Source organism: Heptranchias perlo, chromosome 27 (genome assembly GCF_035084215.1).
Source record: "Heptranchias perlo isolate sHepPer1 chromosome 27, sHepPer1.hap1, whole genome shotgun sequence".
NCBI classification, from domain to species: domain Eukaryota; kingdom Metazoa; phylum Chordata; class Chondrichthyes; order Hexanchiformes; family Hexanchidae; genus Heptranchias; species Heptranchias perlo.
Window position 1 is genome coordinate 19418459 of NC_090351.1, and position 25407 is coordinate 19443865.

The 25407-nt window shown below is 41.1% G+C and overlaps 1 protein-coding gene across 4 annotated transcripts in view; it reads right to left on the bottom strand.

Moving 5' to 3' along the window:
• LOC137344446 (metabotropic glutamate receptor 4-like) overlaps positions 1-25407 on the bottom strand; it is a 922939-nt gene that overhangs the window by 267618 nt on the left and 629914 nt on the right. For all 4 annotated transcript variants that reach the window (XM_068007420.1, XM_068007417.1, XM_068007416.1 and 1 more), the window contains exon 8: positions 15830-15969. In XM_068007420.1, the coding sequence (XP_067863521.1) occupies positions 15830-15969 (140 nt within the window). The remainder of the gene's footprint in view (positions 1-15829; positions 15970-25407) is intronic.

A 25407-nucleotide genomic window follows, 5' to 3' on the forward strand; every position in this document is an offset into this window, starting at 1 on the left:
ACCTATTAGTACCCAAGAGATTTAGCAATAGCTTTAAGGCAAGGCAGAATTGTTTTTGAGATTGGGTTTACTTAAAAATCCCCTATTGATTAAGTGAGTAAAATGTGATACTAATTCATACAGATCAAGGGACTCCCAGGTTCAATTCCTAGTATGCACCGAGTTTGCCTATCTTAGCTGGAAAAGCATTAGGAGTAGAACAATTGGCCTCAGAATTTCTGATCTATAGACAGTGGCTCCAAAAATGTGCAAAGTAGTGCATCTCATGGATCATAGCCTGGACACCCAGGTGGGCCCAACCACCACTTGGTCAGCCCGCCTCACCAGGCATTCTAACACCCACCTTATGCTGAGTCCCTGAGTAGGCTCAGGGCACAGTCACTCTGATGTTTCAATTCCCCACCCTGACCCTGCCTTCCCACGTGTCAATGGCCTTGTAAGATGCAGGCAGAGGCTCCACCCCCACAAGGCTAACAAGAATCTTTGGTGCAAGGTCAGAACCTAGCGTAACCAGGCCCTTGGCTATTCCCGCGGACTGCTGTTATAGTTAAACCAGGAGTTCACCGGGACAGCCATGGATTTTTGGCCACATTGTTTCTGCACCTGATGGTGGTTCAGTGAACCTTGATGAAATGCATGACTGCTAATATTAGGTGTGGACAGAATATTTCATTAAAATCCTACATAGTTGATGAGCAGGCTCACACACAAAAAATGGCTATTTAGGCAAAGGATGTCACTCTGGAGGAAGAAAAGTTGAAGTGAACATTTTAAAAGAAAAGTGCTTGGATTATTTAACTAATCCTTCAAAACTCGAACATTTATACCATATCTGAATTTAAATATTCAACTCTACTCAGATGCTTCAGACAAGTTTTCAGCCTTTATACGGACTGTTTGATTGGAGGGGAAGAGATGACAAGAACCAAAGGGGAGTAAACCCAATATGGAGGCATGAAACAGGGGCAGTTGGAAAGGAGCATCCTGATTAGTGGCTATCAAAATGGATATGCTAAATGAGATGGGTGCAAGGAGGATTGCTTTGTTTGGAACTCCAGAGCCACCTCCTTAGAGAATGGCAGTGCAGCATATCTGGCAGGAGGTGGCAGCCAGGGTCGTCATAGTCTACAGCACCTGCCAGACATGGGAACAGTTGTGGGAGCAGATGGAACACTTTAAGAAATCTGGCAAAGGAGGGCTACCCAACAGTATCATGTACCAAGTAGATAGTCCAAGATTCCATGCCATAAATTGTGCCTGTCAATCAGTTCCACATTAACTCTTGTCAAACCCTTACAGAACCTTACAGCTTTTGTCATTGCATCTCATGCCTTTCCACATCTCAGTGAGGCTCATAATCAAGACACAATGTACCACTGAAACCTTTAGCACATACAAACACATCTTCCATGATCTTCATACATCAAAGCACTGAAGCACAAATCTGCTCACTTACTGATACTTAGAATGGGCTTCAGGTTGGGCATACACAGTCATCAGTGATCCCCTCTACCTGGGGCTTTATAGCTATATGGTTACACTGGACAACCATGTGACTGCTATTCACTGGGAAAGGAGATGAACGTGCTGGCAATGCTAACCAATGCATCTGTCACCTGTTTGAAAGTGTGTGGCCAACAGTTATCTGTAGGCAACATATTAGCCAATATTGCAGTGCTAGTTGGAAATAAGCTATAGGCATAATGCAATAAGAATTGAGGATAGCCTGGCTAGTCACTGGTAGCCTTGTCCTTATGTTGCTGCTGGTGACAAAGCTCTACCTCGCTGACCCACAACAAATTGAGGCACTTTGGCTTCAGTCATTAGCAGGCAGATATGTCAAGGTGTGCAGAAATGGTTTGGTGCTTGTTAATCTGTCTTCTTTCATCTTGTATCACTTGAAACTTGAAAAACCATACTTGCGGAGGTTTAAAAACAAATGTACTATTAAGATTGAAAAAAAGGCCCTAAATTTTGCTGAAAAATACTCATTAATATAAAATCACAAAATATGGGTGAAAAATCAGAATTAAAGTTATTGTGAACACTGCAAAATAATAAAGGCAATGTAAAAGCTTCTTCATGCACCATTCATTTCAAATGGACGCACGCAAAGAAAGGAGCAAACCCGGTGTAAATATCACTGAGTTAAATGTGCTAGGTGTTTGTTTAAACATTTTGGCTTCAAATTTAGGGCATTAATGAGGCTAAGGCATAAGGGCTTCAGCTGACTAAGTACAAGAAAGCACTGAATTCCAGCCCAGAAAGAATTTTGTACAGCACCTGCTCTCGCAATTCAGCACTGCCTTTGCGCTGATTGCACTTCTACCCTCCTGGCACACATTACCGCTGAACTGGCCTGATGCCCGTAAATGTCAATGGGGTTCTCCTGATCTCCTGCCAGAACTCCAACACAGGATCAGTGGAATCCCTGGATGTAAGAAATGCATTTTTACAGGCTTTTCTGTTGAACACAGCCTTCTGTTAAATGTTGTTAGCATCAATAGTCCTGGCTTGGCCTTGGGTAGATAATGCATCCTTGAAGTGAGCCAAGTAATGAGACACCCCATCTCCATTCTTATCTCGTTTATTGGATGGTTTAAGGGAGGACTTTAATTTAGGTACTGTATGTTATCTGGAATGTGCAGGAGAGAAAGAGATGGCTGCTAGCCTAGAGTCGGAGAGAAGGATTGCTAGGGAAGCCTCAAGGGGGTCGTAGGTACAGCTGAACTAATGTGTGATTGTGCGTATATAAGTTAGGATGTAAACCGTACTTGTTAGAACGTTCTCAGAGCGAGACAGGACCGCTCAAGTGTCATCACAAGGACCTTCGAGAGTGAGCCTCGGAACCTTGTCAGTGTTCAGCTTTGCTAGTATATATCATCACGTCTTATTTAGTATGTTATAATCGTACTCTTGTATTATAACTTTTTAATAAAACCTTTATACTTTGGAACAAAACACCCTCTATTCTCTGTGCAAGGGACCAAACCTTAAACAGATTACTCACACTAGAGAAGTGGCTTAAATGATATTTTCAGATTAGAAAACACATCTGACTCCTGTTATATTTTATTAAACTCTACCACATCCAAAACAGTATGATGATCATTCCCACTGATTTCCAATTCTAACACTGTTGGTTTTGGCACATCCGCTGCACTCAGGTGGGAACTTGATGCATTAATGTTAATCAGGGTCCTATGGAGTCAATAGGACCTCAATGGTATTTTAACCAGGTTCTGAGCGGGGAAGCCCCTGTGGATTTCTTGATCGGTAGAAGCAGGTCTACAGCTGCACTGCAGACAGAAGAGGCCCTTCAGATAAGTGTAAAACTTTTCTCTGTGGGGCCAGGATAAGCAGGAGTGCTTCTCTGGGCCCCACAAGGAAAGTCACAGCCTCCCCTGCGCCCTTTTCACACGCATTCCAAGTGGGACAATATCAGGCCTAAGGGAGGCAAAGAGCAGCATAGATCTTGCTCCAGATTACAAGTGTGTGTGTGTGTGTGTGTGTGTGTGTGTGCGCACGTGCATAGCCGAGGGCAAGATTGGCCTTAGTTATAACGGCCCGCTTAGTTGGAAAGTGTACTGCAACATCACTCTCTAGATTCAGACTACAACAACCCTCCCCATAAAAATACTTCTCCTAACCTCTCCCCTTGTTCTTTCATGCCTTCCAGTTACTTCTCATCGACCAATGGAAATAGTATTTCCTGATTTAACTTATCAAAACCCCTCATAATTTTAACCACCTCCGTCAGATCTCTTTATGTCTCTCTGCCCCTTTTAAAGTTTTACCATTTCGTGTATATGTCCTCTCCTTATTCATCATGCCAAATTGTATCACCTCACATTTCTCTGCAACAATTTTCATCTGACATCCACCTGCTGAATCTACCAATGTGTCTATATCCTCCTGAAGTTGCTTACAATTCTTTACACAGTTAACCACTTTACGTAATGTTAAGATTATGCCAATGTGCAGTTTTTGCCTTGGTCATATGATATCACTCTACCACGCTGTTTCTCAGGGATGCATTCAAACTGAACTCCAAGGTGAATGTCCTGTGAATATAGTCCAGTAATTGCATTTGGACTGATGGGCTGTGTAATGAGTGAAAAATCATGTGTCATGGTGGTTGTATGTTAGTAAAATAGAAATAACATTTGAAAAATAGCTCTAAAGGATAACTTGAGCATATTTTTTTCTAAGATATAAAAGTGAGATTTGGCAACTGAATGAAAGAATGAATATCGATGAAATGCTACTGCTTTCAGGTTAAAAACGCATTAAGAACATAAGAAATAGGAGCAGGAGTAGGCCATACAGCCCTACGAGCCTGCTCCACCATTGAATAAGATCATGGCTGATCTTCCACCTCAATTTCATTTCCCACCCTTTCCCCATATCCCTTGATTCCCTTAGTGTCCAAAAATCTATGGATTTCAGTTTTGAATATACTCAATGACTGAGCACTCACAACCCTCTGGGGGTAGAGGATTCCAAAGATTCATAACCCTCTGAGTGAAGAAATATTTCCTCCTCTCAGTCCTAAATGGCCGACCCCTTGTCCTGAGACTATGCCTCTTAGTTCTAGACTCTCCAGCCAGGGGAAACCGCCTCTCAGCATCTACCCTGTCAAACCCTCTAAGAATTTTATATGTTTCAATGAGATCACCTCTCATTTTTTTAAACACCAGAGAATATAGGCCCACTCTACTCAATTTCTCCTCACAGGACAACCATCTCATCTCAGGAATCAATCTAGTGAACTTTTGTTACATCCCCTCTGAGGCAAAGCATTGCTACTTTTATAATGTCTGCAAGTTGTTTACTGGAACCTTGTAATTCACTTGTAAAATAGAAAAAAAGTTGTGTAATATGTAGCTTATGGCAAGCAAATTAATATCAATAGAAACCTGTTAATAGACATCTAATGTACTGTTTACGGATTACCTGAGCTCCTTAATATGACTGACAGTACAACTTTCTGTTGGCATCAATCCATTTAAAATGACTGGGTTAATAACTGGGCTAAAATAGCCCACACATGAAGATAGTACAAGTATGTTAGGTGTTGGTACATGAATTTCATCAATCAGGAGTACTAACCTACCCCGAAGGTGCAAAGGGGAAGGATAAAATCAATTAAAAAAACTAAATAAATAGATAAAATGAAACATTTATATATCTACATTTTTTCTAATATCCCAAAGTCACCTTTTTGTGCAAATTAATTTCCCATCAATTGCCTACTGTACAGTTTTATTATATAATATAACATGCCTGTGGCAAAAGATGTTCATTTGACGCAGAGTGGAAAAGTACTCGTACTGTGCTGTAAAAATGTACTGTTTCACAGTAAACAATGGCTGTTCTCAGAGTAAATCCAGTTCAGTAGATTATAATGTGAACAGATTCATATAAAATAAAACAAATGGGTTTATTTGCCTCCAGGCGCTCTAAAGATTTATAGCAAGTGACATTGCTGCAGAGAAAAACTTATACTTAGCTACATCATTAAAACTTCTACTCATGTAATACTAATTCATTTTACATGCTTAACTCAAGACTTTATTATTTTTAAAATCAATATATGTAGTCATCCCATATACTAAATAAAATAGCCTAAGTAAAATGATTTCCACCTTGTTAGTAAAAATATTGTTTTTAATGCTGTAAAATAAAATTCTATCATAACAATCTTTTATACAGAAGCTGTGATGTAACTGACAGTTCCTTTCCCCCATGGGAAAGCCAATGGCACATTTAATGTGTTCTGTGCCTTATTGTCATTGCGGCCCTGTAATTTTCAGCTCTGTGCTTCTGTTACAAATTTGGCTCTGCCGTTGATACCTCCTTGTCTTCAGTAGTGTCAGTCGCTCCTGTAAGCAGTCTGAGCATCTTACTTTAGTAAGAGTTGACACACACTGCCCTATTTCTATTTGCACAACAGTGTAACCTGGGGGGATAACAATAGTATCCCCTTGCGACTTGAACCATATATTTGTGTCTTTCACATGTATATTTCTTCAATCCCTCTGAAGGCAGACCGAGCAAACGCTTGGGAGAAGAAGTGATACAAATCATTAAATTACTCTTATTTCACATTGTGTGAACATGCAGAGTAGCAGGTGTGAACGGGTTCACTTAGTTCAATCAGTGCAACTTATCTCGGCATAATAATACAAAAATAATGAACATATTATGCTTCCCCGCATAAGTGGGTCACCTTACTTAACTTAAACAAACCAGTTTCTAACTGTTCTCCGCAATGTATCCTTCTTGGAGCCTTTTGCTGAGTCTCATTGCTTTGCAGCTTCTCTTTAAAAACCTGACTTCCCTGTGAAGCATCCTGTTTCAAAAACCTAACTGTATCCCAGTCTATATTTTAGAGGGCCAATTTTCACCCCTCTGCCCAGCAGGAATGGTGCATGCAGGCATTAAGATGGCAGGGAGGTTCACACCACATTCCCGATGCTTTCCCAACCCCCTCCCCCCACCATTTTTACTTGCTGAAATTCAGGCACGGGAAAGCCACCTGCCTCAGAAGACCCGCGTTAAAATGACTAAGTGCAGTTTCCAACCCGCTAACAAAAGCTGGCAGCAGCAAGGATTCATGGCAAAGGAGGCTGAGGTAAGTGATTATTAAAAACATTTTTAAAGGCTCCTTGTGGGCCAGGAGCAGCAGAAGTCCTCCTCCTGGCCCCATTAAGAAACCTCAGGCTTTCCCTACCCTAGGCATCCCCGTTACCCCGTTCACGGACATGCTGACCCTCCCCAAATCCTTACTTACCTTGCTGGAGATCATTTCCATAGGTTCCCAGGTGGCAGCCTGAGCCCCTGCATCAATTTTGACTCCTGCCCACCAGCGGTGATGCCATTCTCTCCAGCTTCGGTTGGGAATCAGTGTCGGGGCATGTTAATGAGGCCCGGGAGTTACAATCTCCCAGACCTCACTCTTCAGTAGGCCAGTTGGTTCATTGCTCGCTTCGGTTCCCACACCCCCGATTCAAGTCCTGAGTTAAAATTGGCCCTTATATCTCTCACTGTTCACTGCCACAAAAAGGATCAAATACTTTCCAGTGTAATGGGTGTGAGGTGTTTAATGATTGCTGATTCAGGCTAATGAATTGCTTATTTACAGGCTATGGGAAAACTAGTTCAAAGCTAGCTCAGCAGCATCGTACCAACCTATCATCTCTCAGCTTTTTGTGAATATACTATGCTTTTGAAAGACCAACATTAAAAAGTAGTTCTTTTCGTCAAATTCTTTCTGTGGAAAAATTGTAAAATAAAAAATCAAAATGTGATGTATCCCCTCCCCTTGTGTCAATCGCTCACATGTGAGCTATATGGCTCACTTGCGAAGGCCATGCACTACTCACTGGGTGTATCACCATGGCTACCAATCCTCCTGAACTCCAGGAGCCTACAAACTACATGAAAACCTGTCCAAGAGATGTACAACTGTTCTGCCTGGTACCTTTCATTCCTGCACCAACTCCAGTACCACGCATGTGGTGGCAAGGTATGCCTGCGCTATCTATCAGACCCTGAATTAGCTGTGCAAGCCTTGTGGCTGGACCACCACAACCCCAGCTTCACCTCAGGATCATAGCTGGCTGTTGCTCCTGGGGTTCTGCCTCAGGCTGCTTCAGCGTGTCTAACTGGCACACAGATGAGGTAGCCACACTGAATGAGCTTACACTGGGAAGGCATGAGGCATCTGGTTGAATACCTGTGTGACAGTTTGCTTGTACTCGTGAGGCCATAAAATGCATATCTCATGCACCTAGCTGCTGGAGAGTGTTGCACAAAAGATCAGTGAATATGCAGAAAAATTTTGCCATGGTGCTTTACGAAGTGACCACTTTTCAAACACCACACTGAATTTTTGCCAGCTAACACTAACTGGCACGCTGATCACTGACACGCTGATCATCCATGTAAAACATAAAGATACATGTTATCCCTTTTGTTTCTGTAATCAGCTTATTCTGCTCAGTTGCAGGGCTGGCTTACAAATACTACAGGGATCCCTGTCTGCACAGTATAACTCTCCTTAAAATTTACTTTGCATGGAGAAAATGCACCCTGCCCTAACTAGTAGTCTCGATCAGCTCTCTCAGCAGATGTCCAACTCTGGAGTAATGGGCTTATTTAATCTGGTTTTCAGCATACGTTGATTATAAAAATTAACTAGCTATAGAAGTGTATTTGCTATTTAGTAAATAGCATTACAGTTGCAATGTTCCGTATCATCTTGGCTGCATGTAGCTTTTTGATGGTACACAGGAAATTGGCAAAGGAATATATAAAAACACTTTGGGGAAAGACTCATTAGGAGCTGGAAGCTCTGCTAAATGTCCTTTTGCAGTCCATTTAGTTGATAAAACTAACCCTGGTCTTTCTATTAATATTCCAGATTCTGATGGTCATCACACAGCACTCTGTACTACTTTGTTGAAAATAAACCATTCACATTTGGAAACTATACAGACCAGTATTCCCCATTCCTGATACAGTTGACAGGGGAGCGTCCAATATATTCCTGACCTTTCCTTGTCCTTTTTGTTTTACATTCCCATTCTTTAGGGTTTTGGCTCCTTCTAATTTATTTTGTTGTCAAGCAGTGGCTTCAATCGCTTCTGCTGAGCTACAATCAAATAATAAGACTCTAGTGGCCTCCTGAAGAGTAAGCACATGGATGCTCTTAAGGCACTACTTCTTATTTAACTAAAAGGAGAGCACATCAGCAGGCCAATGCCAAACACATGCCAGGCCTATTTCATGGTTGTAACATAATATAGGATAACTGCAGACAGACAGTTTCACATGAACTGATTGCTAAGCATATAACATATACAAGAAGAAGCTAGACCCAGTGATATGGAGCTTTTAGAGAATGGTTACCAAAACGAGTGATATCAAAGTAGCAGATCCGCCTAGAGACTGATATGCATTTTGGTTTAACAGTGTAGTGAATTTCGATATATGTCATTCTTACATCGTTAAATGATCCATCTAGATAAATGGGTTTGTAATCAGTACTGCTTTTGCCAATCATAAATCTTGGTTCTAATGTTTTCCCATTTGAAGTACTTTAATATCTCTGCAAATATCACAACAACTTCAATTTCCAAAAAAAATCATCTAAGTTCTCACAGCTCCAAAATTCCCCAGGGCTACCAAAGGTCTCCTGCCACAACTGTGGTAGGAGAGCAACAGAACCGCAAGGCAAATGCTGGAAGTGACCATTTTGAGACATTGAGACATGGTTAACACCTCCATTAAAATAGCAAAGCGAGGAATCTGATATGAATGTGTTAAGCATTTATACAATAACAGCGTTCATAGTCATTTCAAGGCTATTTTATGCACAATACATAACCTTAGTTTTGGGCTTAGTTTAACATCTAAATTTACTCTGCAATAAACAAGATAACCTAAGAAACTTGTTGCAGTTGGCAGGAGGCGCCCACCCCTCTTCCCCCGCCCCTCATGCAGTTGAGTAGTTAATTCTGGCCAAGGGGCAGCAGAGCCCTCAAGCCAAAAGACAGAAAACAGAAGGAGTTTTAAAAGTTTAAACTGTAAGGTTAATAGAGATCTAGAAGTAACATTTTGAAATGTGTATCACCACAGTATTTAATCTCATACCTCCAAGCACAGTGTGAGGCTTATGTATCATATAGCAGTACAGAGGAATGCATAACTGCAGGTTAGCTAAGCCAGGATGAGAAGATGATGATTGAAGGAAGAAGATGATGGCCAGAAATAATGTGTTCAAAGGGATAGCAGAGCACCCAGCAGGAAATCAAACAGCTGGCACCACAAAGCTATTTGACCAGAAGGGCAAGTTATCTCCACCTTTGCGCAGTTAACTTGTCAGCAACAGTGAGCACTGTAAATATAACCTTGCTAAGCCATACAGCATCTTCAAACTTTGAACAAAATCATGCTATACTACAAGCAAGTGGACTGATTGCTGGCCTCTCAAGGGTCACGAGTGAGCCATCTTCTCACAATGGTGTAAAATGTTTGCGATTGGACATAATGACCCTAACTTTTTTAACTAATTAACACTCCAACTCACTCTGGTAACCAATCTAATTTCAGATCGCTGCCTTATTGTTGAAAAAAAGTACTGAATTTAATACACAGAAATATTACGTTAAGAAATTCAGCTCAAACACAGGCAAAAATTCAATTCATTATAATCACTATGATTAAAGACACAATAGTAATAATAATTGCACAGAATATTAATGATCAGGTGGTCACATTTCATCTAGGTTCTGCTTACCTATTAATACCCTGACCATGTACAATTCAATTTGCACATAACATGAAGCCCTTAATTTCTACAATTTACTTGAGTCATGACTTGGGTTTTTGTTTATTTTCTTAAAACTATTCTCAGCGTCAGCCACCAGTGTGTACCTTTATCGTTGTGTACTGTGAGTTGCTGAAAACCATAAGCTTTCTTGAAATAAAGGCAGCTACTCAAGATTCTAGCTTAGTGTTTTGCAGTATAGGCCCTTCTATTAACACTGCTCTATTCTTTGTGCAGATCCTGTGTATTTTTTTTAGAAGATCTTCAAGAGGTCACTCTTACAATGGTTGAAAGATCCTTTTTTCTTTTTAAGTCAGGACCTCGAAGACAACTGACTTTCATATTATAAGAGGGGCAATGAGAGAGTATGAGAATAGACTGGCGGCCAACATAAAAGGGAATCCAAAAGTCTTCTATAGGCATGTAAACAGTAAACGGGTAGTAAGAGGAGGGTGGTACCGATTAGGAACCAAAAAGGAGGTCTACGCATGGAGGCAGAGGGCATGGCTAAGGTACTAAATAAGTACTTTGCATCTGTCTTTACCAAGGAAGAAGATGCTGCTAAAGTCACAGTAAAAGAGGAGGTAGTTGAGATACTGGATGGGCTAAAAATTGATAAAGAGGAGGTACTAGAAAGGCTGACTATACTTAAAGTAGATAAGTCACCCGGTCCAGATGGGATGCATCCTAGGTTTCTGAGGGAAGCAAGGGTGGAAATTGCAGAGGTACTGGCCATAATCTTCCAATTATCCTTAGATATGGGGGTGCTGCCAGAGGACTGGAGAATTGCAAATGTTACACCCTTGTTCAATAAAGGGTGTGAGGATAAACCCAGCAACTACAGGCCAGCCAATTTAACCTCGGTAGTGGGGAAACTTTTAGAAACGATAATCCGGGACAAAATAACTGTTACTTGGACAAGTGTGGATTAATAAAGGAAAGCCAGCACAGATTTGTGAAAGGCAAATTGTGCTTAACCAAGTTGATTGAGTTTTTTGATGAGGTAACAGAAAGGGTCAATGAGAGCAATGCAGTTGATGTGGTGTATATCGACTTTCAAAAGGTGTTTGATAAAGTGCCGCAGAATAGGCTCGTCATCAAAGTTGAAGCCCATGGAATAAAGGGGGCAGTGGCAGCATGGATACGAATTTGGCAAAGTAACAGGAACCAGAGAGTAGTGGTGAACAGTTGTTTTTCAGACTGGAGGAGGGTATACAGTGGTGTTCCCCAGGGGTCGGCATGAAGACCATTGCCTTTTTTGATATATATTAATGACTTGGACTTGGGTGTACAGAGCACAACTTCAAAAATTTGCAGATGACACAAAACTTGGAAGGTTAGTAAACAGTGAGGAGGATAGTGATAGACTTCAAGAGGACATAGACAGGCTGGTGGAATGGGCGGACACATGGCAGATGAAATTCAAAGCAGCAAAGTGTGAACTGATACATTTCAGTAGGAAGAATGAGGAGAGGCAATATAAACTAAAGGGTACAATTCTAAAAGGGGTACAGGAACAGAGATCTGGGGGTATATGTGCACAAATCGTTGAAGGTGGCAGGGCAGGTTGTGAAAGCGGTTAAAAAAGCATACAGGATCCTGGGCTTTATAAATACAGGCATAGAGTATAAAAGCAAGGCGGTTATGATGACCCTTTATAAAACACAGGTGCGGCCACAGCTGGAGTACTGAATCCAGTTCTGCGCACCGCACTATAGGAAGGATGTGAAGGCCTTAAAGAGGGTGCAGAAGAGATTTACTAGAATGATCCCACGGATGAGGGACTTCAGTTACGTGCATCAACTGGAGAAGCTGGGGTTGTTCTCCTTCGAGCAGAGAAGGTTGAGAGGAGATTTGATAGAGGTATTCAAAATCATGAAGGGTCTGGACAGTGTAGATCGAGAGAAACTCTTCCCATTGTTGGAGGGGGTCAAGATCCAGAGGGCATAGATTTAAGGTGATTGGCAAAAGAACCAAAGGCGATATGAGGAAAAACCTTTTTACACAGCGAGTGGCTGTGATCTGGAATGCACTGCCTGAGGGGGTGGTGGAAGCAGATTCAATCGTGACTTTCAAAAGGGAATTGGATAAGTACTTGAAGGGAAAAAATCTGCAGGGCTACAAGGATGGGGCGGGGGAGTGGGACTAGCTGGATTGCTCTTGCGGAGAGCCGGCACTGACTCGATGGGCTGAAGGGCCTCCTTCTATGCTGTAACAATTCTATGATTCTATATTGCTGTTTGCTCTGCTTGCTGCTGTCCGTGATTCTTATCTGACTGAGTGTAGTCTGGCATTTAGAACAACCACAGCTGTATTGCTGTGTTTAGTTTCCAGGTAAAGTACATTTTAATAATCATAAATGAAACTAATATATATATATAATATATATATATATATATTATATATACACACACATACATACATACATACCTGGGCCTCTTACATGTTTAATGTATATATATTATGTGGAAAGTGCTGCAATCATTTAAGATTACATAATACAGAAAACATTATTATGCCTTAAATATGCTTAAATGTACTTGTATTCCCAGGTCCATACTACAGACACTGAACAGTCCCTGGGTTATAGTACTGGATCTCTCAGCATTCAGTAATTGGTGCTTCTTCCTGACATGTTGAAAACCTCATGCAATTCTCATTACAGAACCTTATCACCTTTTTCTGAAGGTAGCTATAGTGATATTACTCTGCCTATTCTTTGATTGGTTGTAACAAGCTAAATCAATGTCATTGGAAAATGGTGGTGACAATGACCTTCTGGATGGCCAACTCAATTTTTTTTAACCTTGTTCTGGAAAGAACAGTTTAGAAAAAAGAAATACATATTGGAGTTCAGTGTATTTATATTGTGTGTTATCACAGCTCTCAAAAAATCTTCACATGCAATGTATTACTTTGAAGTGCAGTCACTGTGACAACCACAGCAAGATCACATAAACAAATGAGTAACCAATTAATCTGTTCTTTGGTAGTTGTTAGTTGATGGATAATGTTGGGCAAGACACCAATAGAACTCCCTGTCCTTCAAATAGTGCCATGGGATCTTTTGCATCCACTTGAACTGGAACAGGCAGATGGGCTTGGTTTCATCAATGCTTTCTCAGTACTGGATGCAAGTGTCAACCTAGATTATGTGCTAAAGTCCTGAAGGGGGGAGGGTATCACTCTTGCTTCTGACTCAGAGGCAAGAGTGATACTAACTGAGCCAACATGACACTTTAACCTGTGAATAATTCTTTTCCACAAAGCTAATGCTTGGTTTAAATACTGATGCAATTTGGACACTATGGGCGCTAAATTGGGCGGTGTAGCGCACATTGTTTCGGCGCTACACGGCGTCTCTGACATCCAAGATGGCGTCTTGGATGCGCACGCACGTTTCCTGCGTGACGTGCGCCAGACGCCATCTTGGTATAGGAGTTAGCGCAGGTGCAGATAACGAACGCTGGAATCATGTGAAGTAGGGAGAAAATGGCTTCAATCAGTGTACAATGCTGATTAAAGTGATAGACACCATTTTGGGTCTTAACGCTCAACTCACACACAGTCTTAACCCCGACCATCTGAACGTGTCTTAGAGTGACTGCAGGACCCCCTACCAGTGCTGTTTAAAGGGATCATGCAGGATTTATAGGTTAGTGGCTGGATTATTGCTTCTGGGTGCCGAGACATTTGTAACTGTTTTTGGAGGTCTCTTAGACTTCAATACTGGGACGCGAGGACATAGCCTAACATTTAGAGCCTGGACGTGCAGGAGTGAAGTTAGGAAATGCTTCTACATGCAAAGGGTGGGAGACGTTTGGAATGCTCTTCTGCAGACGGCAGTTGATGCTAGCTCACTTGTGAATGTTAAATCTGAGATTGATAGATTTCTGTGAACCAAGGGTATGAAGGGATATGGGGCTAAGGCAGGTATATGGAGTTAGGTCACAGGTCCACCATTGTCTTATTGAATGGCGCAACAGGCTCGATGGGCTAAATCCCACTGCCACTTGCTGCCTCTTGATATGCGCCACCTTCTCCTGCAAGAAAGCGGGACATGTGCCTGTCATGGTTGAATAGCTGCTAGTGTGTCTGGCCTGTGAGTTGTGGGTGGGCGGCTTGATACAGTGGTAATGTGTAAGGGTGAGAGGAAGCATCTGATTGGAAGAGTTGAGTACTGATGGAAAGAGTTTATTGGTATGTGGAGGATGGGGGGTGTAGTGCGTGGTGTGGTTGGTCGGAGACACCACTTGACAGTTGGCATCACTCACCTTGACCACTCATGTCAAAGCATTGAACTTCTTCCTGCACTGCCTCTATGTTCATGATGCTGTGCGCCTGGTATTGACTTTGTCCCCTGCTGCCTCTCACTGCCTTTTGGATATATGTCTGGAGGGCCTCTTGTCCCCACTGCGGATATAGGATGTCCCTCCTTTTGTCCACCTCTTGCACCCAAGGCCTCTAGTGCATCAGCAGAGAACCTTGGCGCACGCACTCTCGCAGGCTTGGTACCAACTCAGATCGGCAGATTGGTGAGGTATGGCGTGCAGATTGGAGGATGTGGGATTTAGTAGTGTGCAACCTTTATTCAATGTTTTAACATAACTCATCAGTGTGTAAACATAGGGATGGAACCTGCATCTGTGTTTTACATGTGCGCTGTCTGATCTCCTTTCAGACTCTGTGCAGACAGTGGACTGCTATTTTCAGCAAATAACAGGTACCAGCTACCTTTAAGAGCTTTCTGAGAAACATCCTCCCTTTAAGAGATTGAGCTCCCTCTGGTGGTGGAAAGCACAAATTGCATTGATTCCATGTGCAAGGTCTGGAAAGGAAGGCTGATTGCAGGTAAGTCCTCAGGTGGGTCGAAACTTGTGTCCTGCCTGCGCTGGGGCTGTTGGGCGCAGGGTAATAGCGGCCCCTATTGAATTTTTCCCCCTTCAGGTTGGAATTTCTGCACCATTGTTGGCACAAAATTAATGTAATCTGCATTGAGAGATAGGAATTTAGGGTGGAACCATTTCCACTGCATTTCTGCTACTTTCTGGCCTTATTGAAAAATTCTGAGGGACTGGGCATTGGACACTTCCTTTATTTACCCACTCCATAAGGACATCATTTATGGAGGTGAAACTGAAAGTATGATGGGATCCCCCAGAAATCCCACCAGTTCTACCCAGCGTACAGCCAATGTTAAGTGCGTCTGCAGGAAACATGCATATTTGCCGTGCACGGCCATAAATGGGGCCCACCATGTTATATACCAATCTCAATCAATCATAGAGAGATCTATTGCCACTAGTAAAGCGGCAGAAGTCCAAAGGTACAGTGAGCAAAATAAGCTGGGACCATGGAATTCTTTGGCCAGCTCACCCTATGCATCGCCCCTGATGGAGTGGCAAGGCGACCTCACAGTGCTCTTTAAATTGCAAGTGGCCCATACATTTCACGTATACTTTTTGAAGGAAAATAAAAAGGTATGCTGCTTACATTTAAATGAAGTTTGTTCACCCAGTGTCCAATAACCGAATATGCACGTGTAGAATTGCCCTTGACTTGATACTGATAAATGTCGTAACGTCCAGGAGTGTCACCATTTTCATTGAAGGTCACAGGGATCCCTGCACTTCCTGCAGATAGTGAGAGAATAGAATGAATGGTTACATTTGTAAATCTTTCAAAACTAATTCACACAGTAAGCCAAAGCAAAAATGTTTCTCATGGACATTTCTAATAAAGTGGTCTTCTTCCCATTTCTCAAGTCCAATTAAATGATTCAAAAACTTTAACAAGAGTCTCAGAGAAAACATTAGTGTGAAGAATACAGCAAATAGTTCAATCACCTTGTCAACTTAAAGGGACCCTCAACTTCAGTCAAGGAAAGGTGGATGGAGGTTTGGGAGAGATATTTGTATGGCAGTTGTTTGAGGATTTTGAGCTTTAATGGCTTACAAAATTAATGTGTTAGCTGCTGTACATTCTGCACACAATATGTCTGCTGCTCTAAAGTGCTGCCTGTTTTCATCCCTAATGCTTAAACCCATCCCCTTTAAGGTGTTGCTGCAGGCCCTTCGTATTCAGCTGCCCCAGCTGATTTCCTGCCTCCTGATTGCAAGCTGCCTATTGAGGAGCACATTTCGCACTGGCACATTGCTGACTACATTATATTGAGGACCCAAGACCAAAATGGATTGGGTCCCATGCTGACTCTTTCAGGCACTCCAACTGCCTACACTCTGACCACTGTAGCCCCCAAATAGTGCTCAAAACAAAAATCAGTTCCTTTTGAGTAGGCTACATTCCCCAGACCAGGCTGCAAGGCCATCCATTGGGAGATGACAAAACTCATTACTCAACTGACCTCATTATTCAAGGACCTAAGCCTAAAACTACAAAGTTATGAACTAACCATCTTTTTTACAAATTATATCTTCATTTGTAAACTGTGTCAGTTTTCTTAGTCAAACTTATTGGGGCTTCACACATATTTAAAGAATTGTAATTATTTCATGTTTAGACCAACAGATTTTTTCAAAATGGAAATTATATCTAAATTGCGAAGTGATTAATATTCAACTTGAGGCTTTTATCATGGATTTAGAACACAGTGTGATGTTATAAGAGGTTAGCAACCTTATTGAAAGGCAAACTTATCCTCTTATAGATAGTTGAATGATTGATACAGGGGCTGTTCAGAAAGAATGTAAACATGGCTGAAGAAGCTAATGTACTGAACAGCTTGGACAATAGATATGAGTTGTTACACTGCAGTGCGTCCTGGTTTCTTAGTTTGCTATGACATTTGTTTTATTCATAAGAATAAGTTATAAGACCGGACTAAATATGAAACAGCAAAGGATTGACCAGGCAGGAGCAATATATCTTTGGGAGAATTATAACCATAATTTTATCCATAGTACACTTAAATAGCCAAATACTCCAAGTTTAAAGAATGGCCAGTCTGTTTTGGTCTAATTAAATTTCTTCACTTTCACAAAGTTGGTGGATTAATTCTTCAAGAAATATTATTCTTTATATTATTTTTTGCAGTTCAGCAAGAAAAACCTTCCTACACTTGGCAATGTATACTATATCCTGAAAGTCCGTGAAGACCAATAGTTTACCCAATAATTGTAACTAGCCACACTTCAGAGCCTTCACTGCCTACTCTATTTCCTCTCCAAATCAACTCTGCACTAGCTAGCACAATGACACATTTTTCATTCTAAGCAATTCCTAAACACCAGGTACACACTTGAATGCTCATCACTTGAAGACATGCACAATGATGTTCAGTGTATAGGTTTCCACAGGCATCTTCACGATATGGTTCCCCCACCCCAACCAAAAAAAGCACATGTCCCTGATTTTGACCATTTTTCTCCCTTCCTTGTGTTTTATTTTGTGTGGGGCATGTCCCTGGCTGGTCCAGGAGCTGAGAAGTATGGCTGCAAGCACTATTTTGTTTACCTCATCCACCTTTCAACATTAGAAAATATTTCATTCTAAATACGTACTTCTAAGGTGTTGTGCTTAAGGGACTCATCAATAGACGTTAACAATTCACTGCTTTAATGGCCAATGGTTGCCTGTGGACACTCTTTTAAATCACAACAAATGTTATGGTGTGACTTGGCCTTATACCATATAGTTTCATTTTGACAAATATAAAATCATAGTAGATGGAGAAATTGGTTTTTGAGATAATATAGAAATAGCCAGATTATGTATTTTCTTGAAAAAAGCTTTGTGGAAGAACCAAGCAGTATCACCTTAGAGCAACTCACCAGCATTGGTTGTTCCTTGGTCTGTGATTTACCAAACCAAAATCTAGATCTTATCCAACATAACTTAATTTGACTTGTTTGATGGTATTTTCCAATCAGATTTTCCTGTGTGTTTGAAACCATCCTCAACTACTGGAGCATTAAATCTCACTAAATCATATATAGGTCAGGGCTTCTTACAGAAAGAATCGTCAAACACTTTCATTCTGACAGCTCTTGGCAGTATCTGTCAATGCATTCACCGATCATGTGTTCAGTGTGACAGCATTACGCTGAGAAATCGTTAATAAATCTCTGTCATTTGCAGCTATATTTATCTAAAACTCACTGATGGTCTGGGTTGCTGTAATCTGAAATATATCTCGGTCACTATCACTCTAGTTTATCAAAATCTCTTTTGGGTTGTGTGAGCTGAATAGCCAATAAGTGGTACATGAAACTTTATGATGCCAATATTTATCACTAATGCTGTTATTCTAACAGCTGCTATTTTGCTGTACACTCTAAATATTTATATTTATGATTTTTTAAAAAAAGTTGGATTCAATTTGAATGAAGCATTGATTCTGGTGACTTCCAGTGGTTTTACTGAATGCATCCAGGGCCAAAATAGCCACAGCATGTATCCCTCAATGCATTGCCAAACATACCTACTCTGACATTGCCATTTTGATGGAGATGTCAAAGCTTATTTGCAAGGACGGAAGAACAAATCACCAATTGTTCAGGCAGGAAAACTGAGGACTAGTTCTTGATGTGCCCTTAGGCATCCAAGAGTAATGTAAATGCTTAGCAACAGAATAAAAGATGGTATTAAAGTGGCTTTTGATGACATAAACAAACTCAAGCATGGGGTCTTACTCTGTAGTTCTATTTAAAACAACAAATCAAGAGAATCGGACCACAAGAAGAAAGTCTCGACTCTAGCGAAAATCAGCTGGTTAAAAAACAGATTCTTGAGGCAACCTTACAACAATTACATACTTAGAATCACTTCTGCTTGCAAAATTATGATGTCGAACCTTTAAGAAACCTTGGAGTCGAATTTTGGTGGGAACACCCCCACCATAACTTCGGCGGAAAATCGACGCAAACCCGGCAGAAATAGCAGAAATGGCTGTTTACCCCTTTTCTCCAGGAGAGTGGGAGAACTCCCACAGAAATTTTACCCGGTTATTAAAGTTTTCACATTTTTACCGGGATATACAAATTTTAAAAAATATTTTAAGTTGCAGGAAAAAAGATCTTGAATTAATAGTGAATATTAGGTTAATTTTTTTTCTAAGTGGTTGGTCGAGGAACAACTTATGTTATCTTGGTTCAGTTGGTAGTGCCCTCACCTCTGAATCAGAAAGTTATGGGTTCAAGACCCATTCCAGGATTTGAGCACATAACCTAGACTGACACTTCACAGCAGTACTGAGAGAATGTTGCATTATGGAATTGACAACCTTTGGATGAGACATTAAACCAATGTCTTCTAGTTCAGGTGGATGTTAAAGATCCCATGGCAGTATTTGAATTAGAGCAGGGAAGTTCTCCTGGCATCCTGTCCAATATTCTTCCTTCAACCAAAACCTTCTAATAAAAATAGATTTACTGGTTATTCTTCTCTTGCTGTTTGTGGGACTTTGTTCTGTCTTGTTTGCCTACATAACCACAGTAATTCATTGGACATGAAGTATTTTGGAATGCTCATATAAATGCAAATTCTTTCCTTTCAATCTTTTTTTTTATTCGTTCATGGGATGTGGACGTTGCTGGCGAGGCCAGCATTTATTGCCCATCCCTAATTGCCCTTGAGAAGGTGGTGGTGAGCCATCTTCTTGAACCGCTGCAGTCCGTGTGGTGAAGGTTCTCCCACAGTGCTGTTAGGTAGGGAGTTCCAGGATTTTGACCCAGCGATGATGAAGGAACGAACTCCTCTTTTCCTGCTGGTCATGGCTTATGCTGGGATATTGCTTCATGGGTGCCTGCAAACCACCATAATCTCATTCTTCATGTGTGAATCCCGACAGTAATTAAGCAGGTTGTTCAGACATGTGAGGTGGGAGGGGGGGTGGGGGAAGACAATCATGGCTTCACCAGATGTCCACCCTTAATACTTTCTAGCAGGAGTCATTAGATAGAAATCAGAAGCAGAAAAGTGTGGCCGATTTCTTTTCCCCTTCTTAAACAAAGCCAATTATAGTGTATTTATTACTGCCCTGGATAGAATCAGCTGACACAGACTGGAAATCAAACTTGGGATTTTCCATTGGGATCATTTCAATGAACCTGCAGCGTACTGTGCTTCTAGCAATTACCAAGATCAAATTGATAAAGGATTGTTCCTCTTCACAGTTGCGTCGGTTAACACCCTGTAACTATGCCACCTAATGATCCAAGAAATTAATTAATATGCCTAATGGATATTAATTATGTGAATGATGCAGAAGAACGCCCTCTATATTATCAAGAAGAGACAGAAAGCAACTCAAAGTAGATCGGTGTGTCGCAATAATTACTTACAATATGTTGAAGCTGTTGCTGGGGATTGGTCTTAAAATCGGTTGCAGCAAGTCACAAAAGTGTTTATAATGGAGGGAATTGTTTCATGTTTTCCTCAAACCTCCATCTGCTCTATTAAAATATGGCACCAATTAAACAATTCAGGAAACCATTTTGAATTTACTGGTATGTGGCACATTTATGTCATTACATAATTTTAGAAAAGCAGCCTCAAACTTCTTGGTGTACCTAATAGAATTAATATTCACACCACTTGCAAGTTGCAAGTTTAAAATCTATATATAAAGTTGATTATTAATCTATGAGCTACTCTATCCGCTTTCGATATGGTCTGGGACACAGAAGTAAAAACTTAAATCAGATGAACAGGTTTAGTGACACTCTTTCTGAAACATTTCCGTCTCAGAGTAATTACTCAGTGCAAATATTCTTTGTGGATCTGACAGATATTTGTATAAAGCTCCTACACAACCTCAATCTGAATTAAGGAAGGGTCAAAGCCACAAAACATTTTACATGTTTCTTATGACTACATGTTTGTAAAGGAAAAAAATAAATAAATAAAACTAACATTGAAATTAATGTGATTGGAAAGCTACTTTTTCTGCCCTTACACATCAGTCCCTTTTGAATACGAGAAAAATTCTGACCACAAATAATTCCCAGAACGCTGTCATCCTTATCAAGTCCTTGCATAAAAGAGAAGTGCTTATGAAGTGCAGCAGCTGTTAACAGACTACTTCTTATTAAAATTCATAGGTAAAAGATACGAGGTTCCACAAAAGTAGAAGCAATCACTGCACTAATGGGTAAATTTGTCACTGGGGTCTAAAAATTTTCACACTCACTCCAGTTAATCCTCAAGTCAATATTCTAAGCGATAGCATGGTTCTAGTTGGCAAGTAGCAGAAGCCTTACCAATGCACTGAGCTGACAACAGGATAGTTTTAGCTAGTTAAGCTCTGGCATTTTCCCCTTGTACACTTGGGGAGTCTCTTAGCCATGGCCTTTGCCAACCTATGAAACTCTTGGGGCTTAGGTTAGTGAAGTATGTCCCTACAGGGAGATAGTGAGCACTCTCTATCAGGCAAACAAAAAGCCGTGTCAGAAACCCATCTGAGGCAAAACAGGTGTTTATTAGATCACAATATTTTGCTATATATTCACTGCATGATATTATCTATATCTATATATAATATAAAATGGAGATACAAAAAAAATCTTGAGGCAGAAACTAACAGCCCGGTGTAAATATATAGCAGTATAATATTTTGGAACTTTCACCTGCAGGGCCTGCACAGAATTTTGTTTTAATTTATGTTATGATATTGCTATAGCATTAGATTCAGCTTATAAAGGGTTGACTCCCCAGGCAAAACAACATTTTGACTTAACATTAACCAGCAGATATGCGGTTACATGTAGTGGCCTTAGTGACCTTAAGTATTAATTAGCTTCTCAAAGAAAGATGGACCAGCCATAAAACCATTTATCCATGCGTGTTACAGTAGCTTTGAAACAATGAGAAGAGCCCAGCGGTCAGTTAGCTAAAATGGTCACATCACCGAGAACCCTCTTGGACCTTTAATAAAGATCGACTTCTTAATTTTCAATCAATGTTGGTTGAATATTTGTTGTGGGTTACTTAAATTGGAAATGATGTATTAGAGGAGATTTTGCTGGGTCTCCATCCAGGCGCAATATATCACCTGGGTGCAGAGAATATTGGGACTTTGGGCAGGTTTGCGTGCCTGTAATGAAACCCATCTGTTCTTCCTCCGCTAATTTAAGTGGAAGGAAAATCAGGTCAGTGCTTTTACAGGTGTGAGTTCTGATGGGCCTGATTTTTTGATACTTCCTATGCCCAGGCGATACAGTGTGCCTTGGCACAGGTCCAGGAAAATCTCTCATATTGTATGCAGATAGACTTTGGGGAGGTCAGAGAACTCTCTCTCTCTCCCTGAGACTTCAGAATGATCGAGTGAATGTCAACTGTTCGTAACCAGGAAAGTTAGCTTAGGACTGCTAGCTTAAAACTAGGCTATTGCCTAGATGAGTGCTAGGGTTGTGTTTTTATTATCTTCATGCAGTAAGAAATTGACAGATTTCACTGTGGAAACTGTTTCGTGTGCATTCATGTATTTTATGCAAAATAAACTAGTTTATTGGTTCACAGTTGTGTCTTATCTCACTAGAATGTCTCTTGTCTGCCTTCTGTAAAGACAACAGAACATATGTGATGATACATACAAAATTACAGTAGTCAGTACAACCAACAAAGGTTCTATATTATGATCCACAGGTCACACTATCATTTAACTAAATATTGGGCAGTAAAGGTGCACTCCAGATCATAGGGGACACAAGGCCCACTTACAGCAGTGACTGGTGACACTGAACTTGAGAGAATATCTAGTGCAAAACCCAAAAGTTTGTAACCAGCACATTATGGAGGAAATTTCCACTGTTCTCTGTTCATAGCAAAATTGTAAATGTGTGTTTAGAACACAATTATGATATTACGATATATAGCAAACAGCGAAAGCCTTCTCCCTAACATTTGTACTGCACTATTAGATTTATATATGGAAAAGCATTTTAAAGTATTTAGTTAATAGTCTTAAAATTTCTTCAGTTCCTAAAACTATCATCTTGTAGATGACATGTTAAATCGAGGCCCTGTCCACCACTTCAGGTAAGATCCACTGGCACTATTCAAAAAAGAGTAGGGGAGTTTTCCTGGTATCCTAGCTAGTACTTTTACTTCAATTAATACCATCAACACAGATTAACAGTTCCTTTTTCATTTGTTCCTTGTGGAAATTGACAACACAACAACAGTGGCAACACTTCAAAAGTAATTCATAGGCCAAAAAGTGCTTTGTGAATATTTGAAATTCCCTGTATCATTGAAAGTTTTTTTTTAATCCTTGTTTTAAAATCCCTCCAGGGCCTCTCCCCTCCTGATCTCTGTAACCTCCTCCAGCGCTATAACCCTCTGAGATTTCAGCGCTCCTCCAATTCTGGCCTCTTGCGCATCCTCGATTTTAATCACTCCACCATTGGCGGCCATGACTTCAACTTCCTAGGCTTTATCCTCACCACAATTAAACTTTACTACATTCAAACATTATAATCAAAAAATGTCAAATTCCAATACATCAATACGTTCCCTTACCTGATCCAATAAAATATCTATATTTCAACCTGCCAAAATAACCTGCAATGTGAGATTGCAATGTTGACACTGCCCATAACATACTGCCCTATTCAGAAACAGACAGAGCTGGTCACCTACTGAAAGACATTGGGGGTGATTTTAAAGAATTGGTGGGTTGGGGGCAGGTGGGAGTTGAAAATAGTTGTTTTTTGGATCGTGACCACAACCCAGCTTTATTTCCGGGTTTAATGTCGATGCGGAAAAGTACAGGCTTCCCACTGGGAATGAAAAGTCCCAAAATTTTGCAGTTGCGACCCAAAAAAACAACTATTTTTAACTTCCACCCACCCCCAGCCCACCTGTTCTTGGGGTTTAAAATTACCCCCATTGATGTGGTTTCAACATATACTTCACCTAAAATCCTCCGGCAAATGAAGATAGTGAACGGAATTGCTGTGGATGACCTCAGGCACAGGCCTCAGTTAAAATTGCAGTTGGGTCCCGATGACGTCATCGGGACTCGAAATCCATATGTAACGAAGAACACCACCAGCTTTAGGGCCGGTGTCCTTGTCACCTGCTCAGTAGAGCACATTAAAATCCGGAACAGTGGGATCCTGGCGGCTTTCTGACAGGAATGTAACCTGCTGATTTTAACTGTTGCCGGGCAGGTATGGTTAAAATCACACCCTTTTATGTCTTATAAGCATAATCAGAATTTTCCAAACTAATCCCAGTCCAGATTTTTTTGTCACTAAGTCACCTTTACACTGTTAGTCTTTGATTCCATACGTGGTACACAGAGGTGCTCTTATGCCCAGAGGTGCTCTTATGCCATGTGTCTGCCTCTGCATCTGCAAGCTTCCAAGTGCAGTTTATGAACCTCTTCGTCCAGTCTTCCTGTAACTCCATATTTGTGTTTGTGTCCTTTTCTCCCTAATTCTGTGCTTCTGTCACATGTTAACACACTGGCCTAGGCATTCTGATTGGAAGTTTCCCCAGTGGGGTATGACTTCTGCCGACCTGAGAGCTCCCCCCTGACCCCGGTCATATTTCAGACCTAGGGTAATTTGTACGTGGGAGACAGGCCCTCCAGCCTCCACCGGGGAGTCACACCAGACTGGGGGCAGAGACACTGGTCTTGATTTTAACTTCCCCCACTCACGAAAGGTGGGAAAGGGTCGAGTTGGGGTTAAAATATCAAATTCGGGTGACCCAACCCAAACCTAAATTTTGTGGTTGCGACCCAAAAAAACCAACTATTTTTAACTTCCACCCGCCCCCAACCCACCCGTTCTTGGGGTTTAAAATTACCCCCATTGATGTGGTTTCAATATATACATTCCCGCTTCTTTAAATTTTAAAGAGCAGAAATCAGACCAAAGCTCCCGCAAAGGGCGGGGGGGGGGGGGGGGGGAGTAATTAACATGCCAAAGTCGTGGGCTGATGACATCATCGGCACCGAGATTTGAATTTTATAGGATTCCCGACAGCTGATCTGAGTTCCCAGCTCCCCAAAATAAGGGGCTCTTTAAGCATTCCTTGTGGGCCAGGAGGAGCAGGAGTGCTCCAACCCGGCATCCCAAGGAAGTCCTCGACCTCCCCCAGCC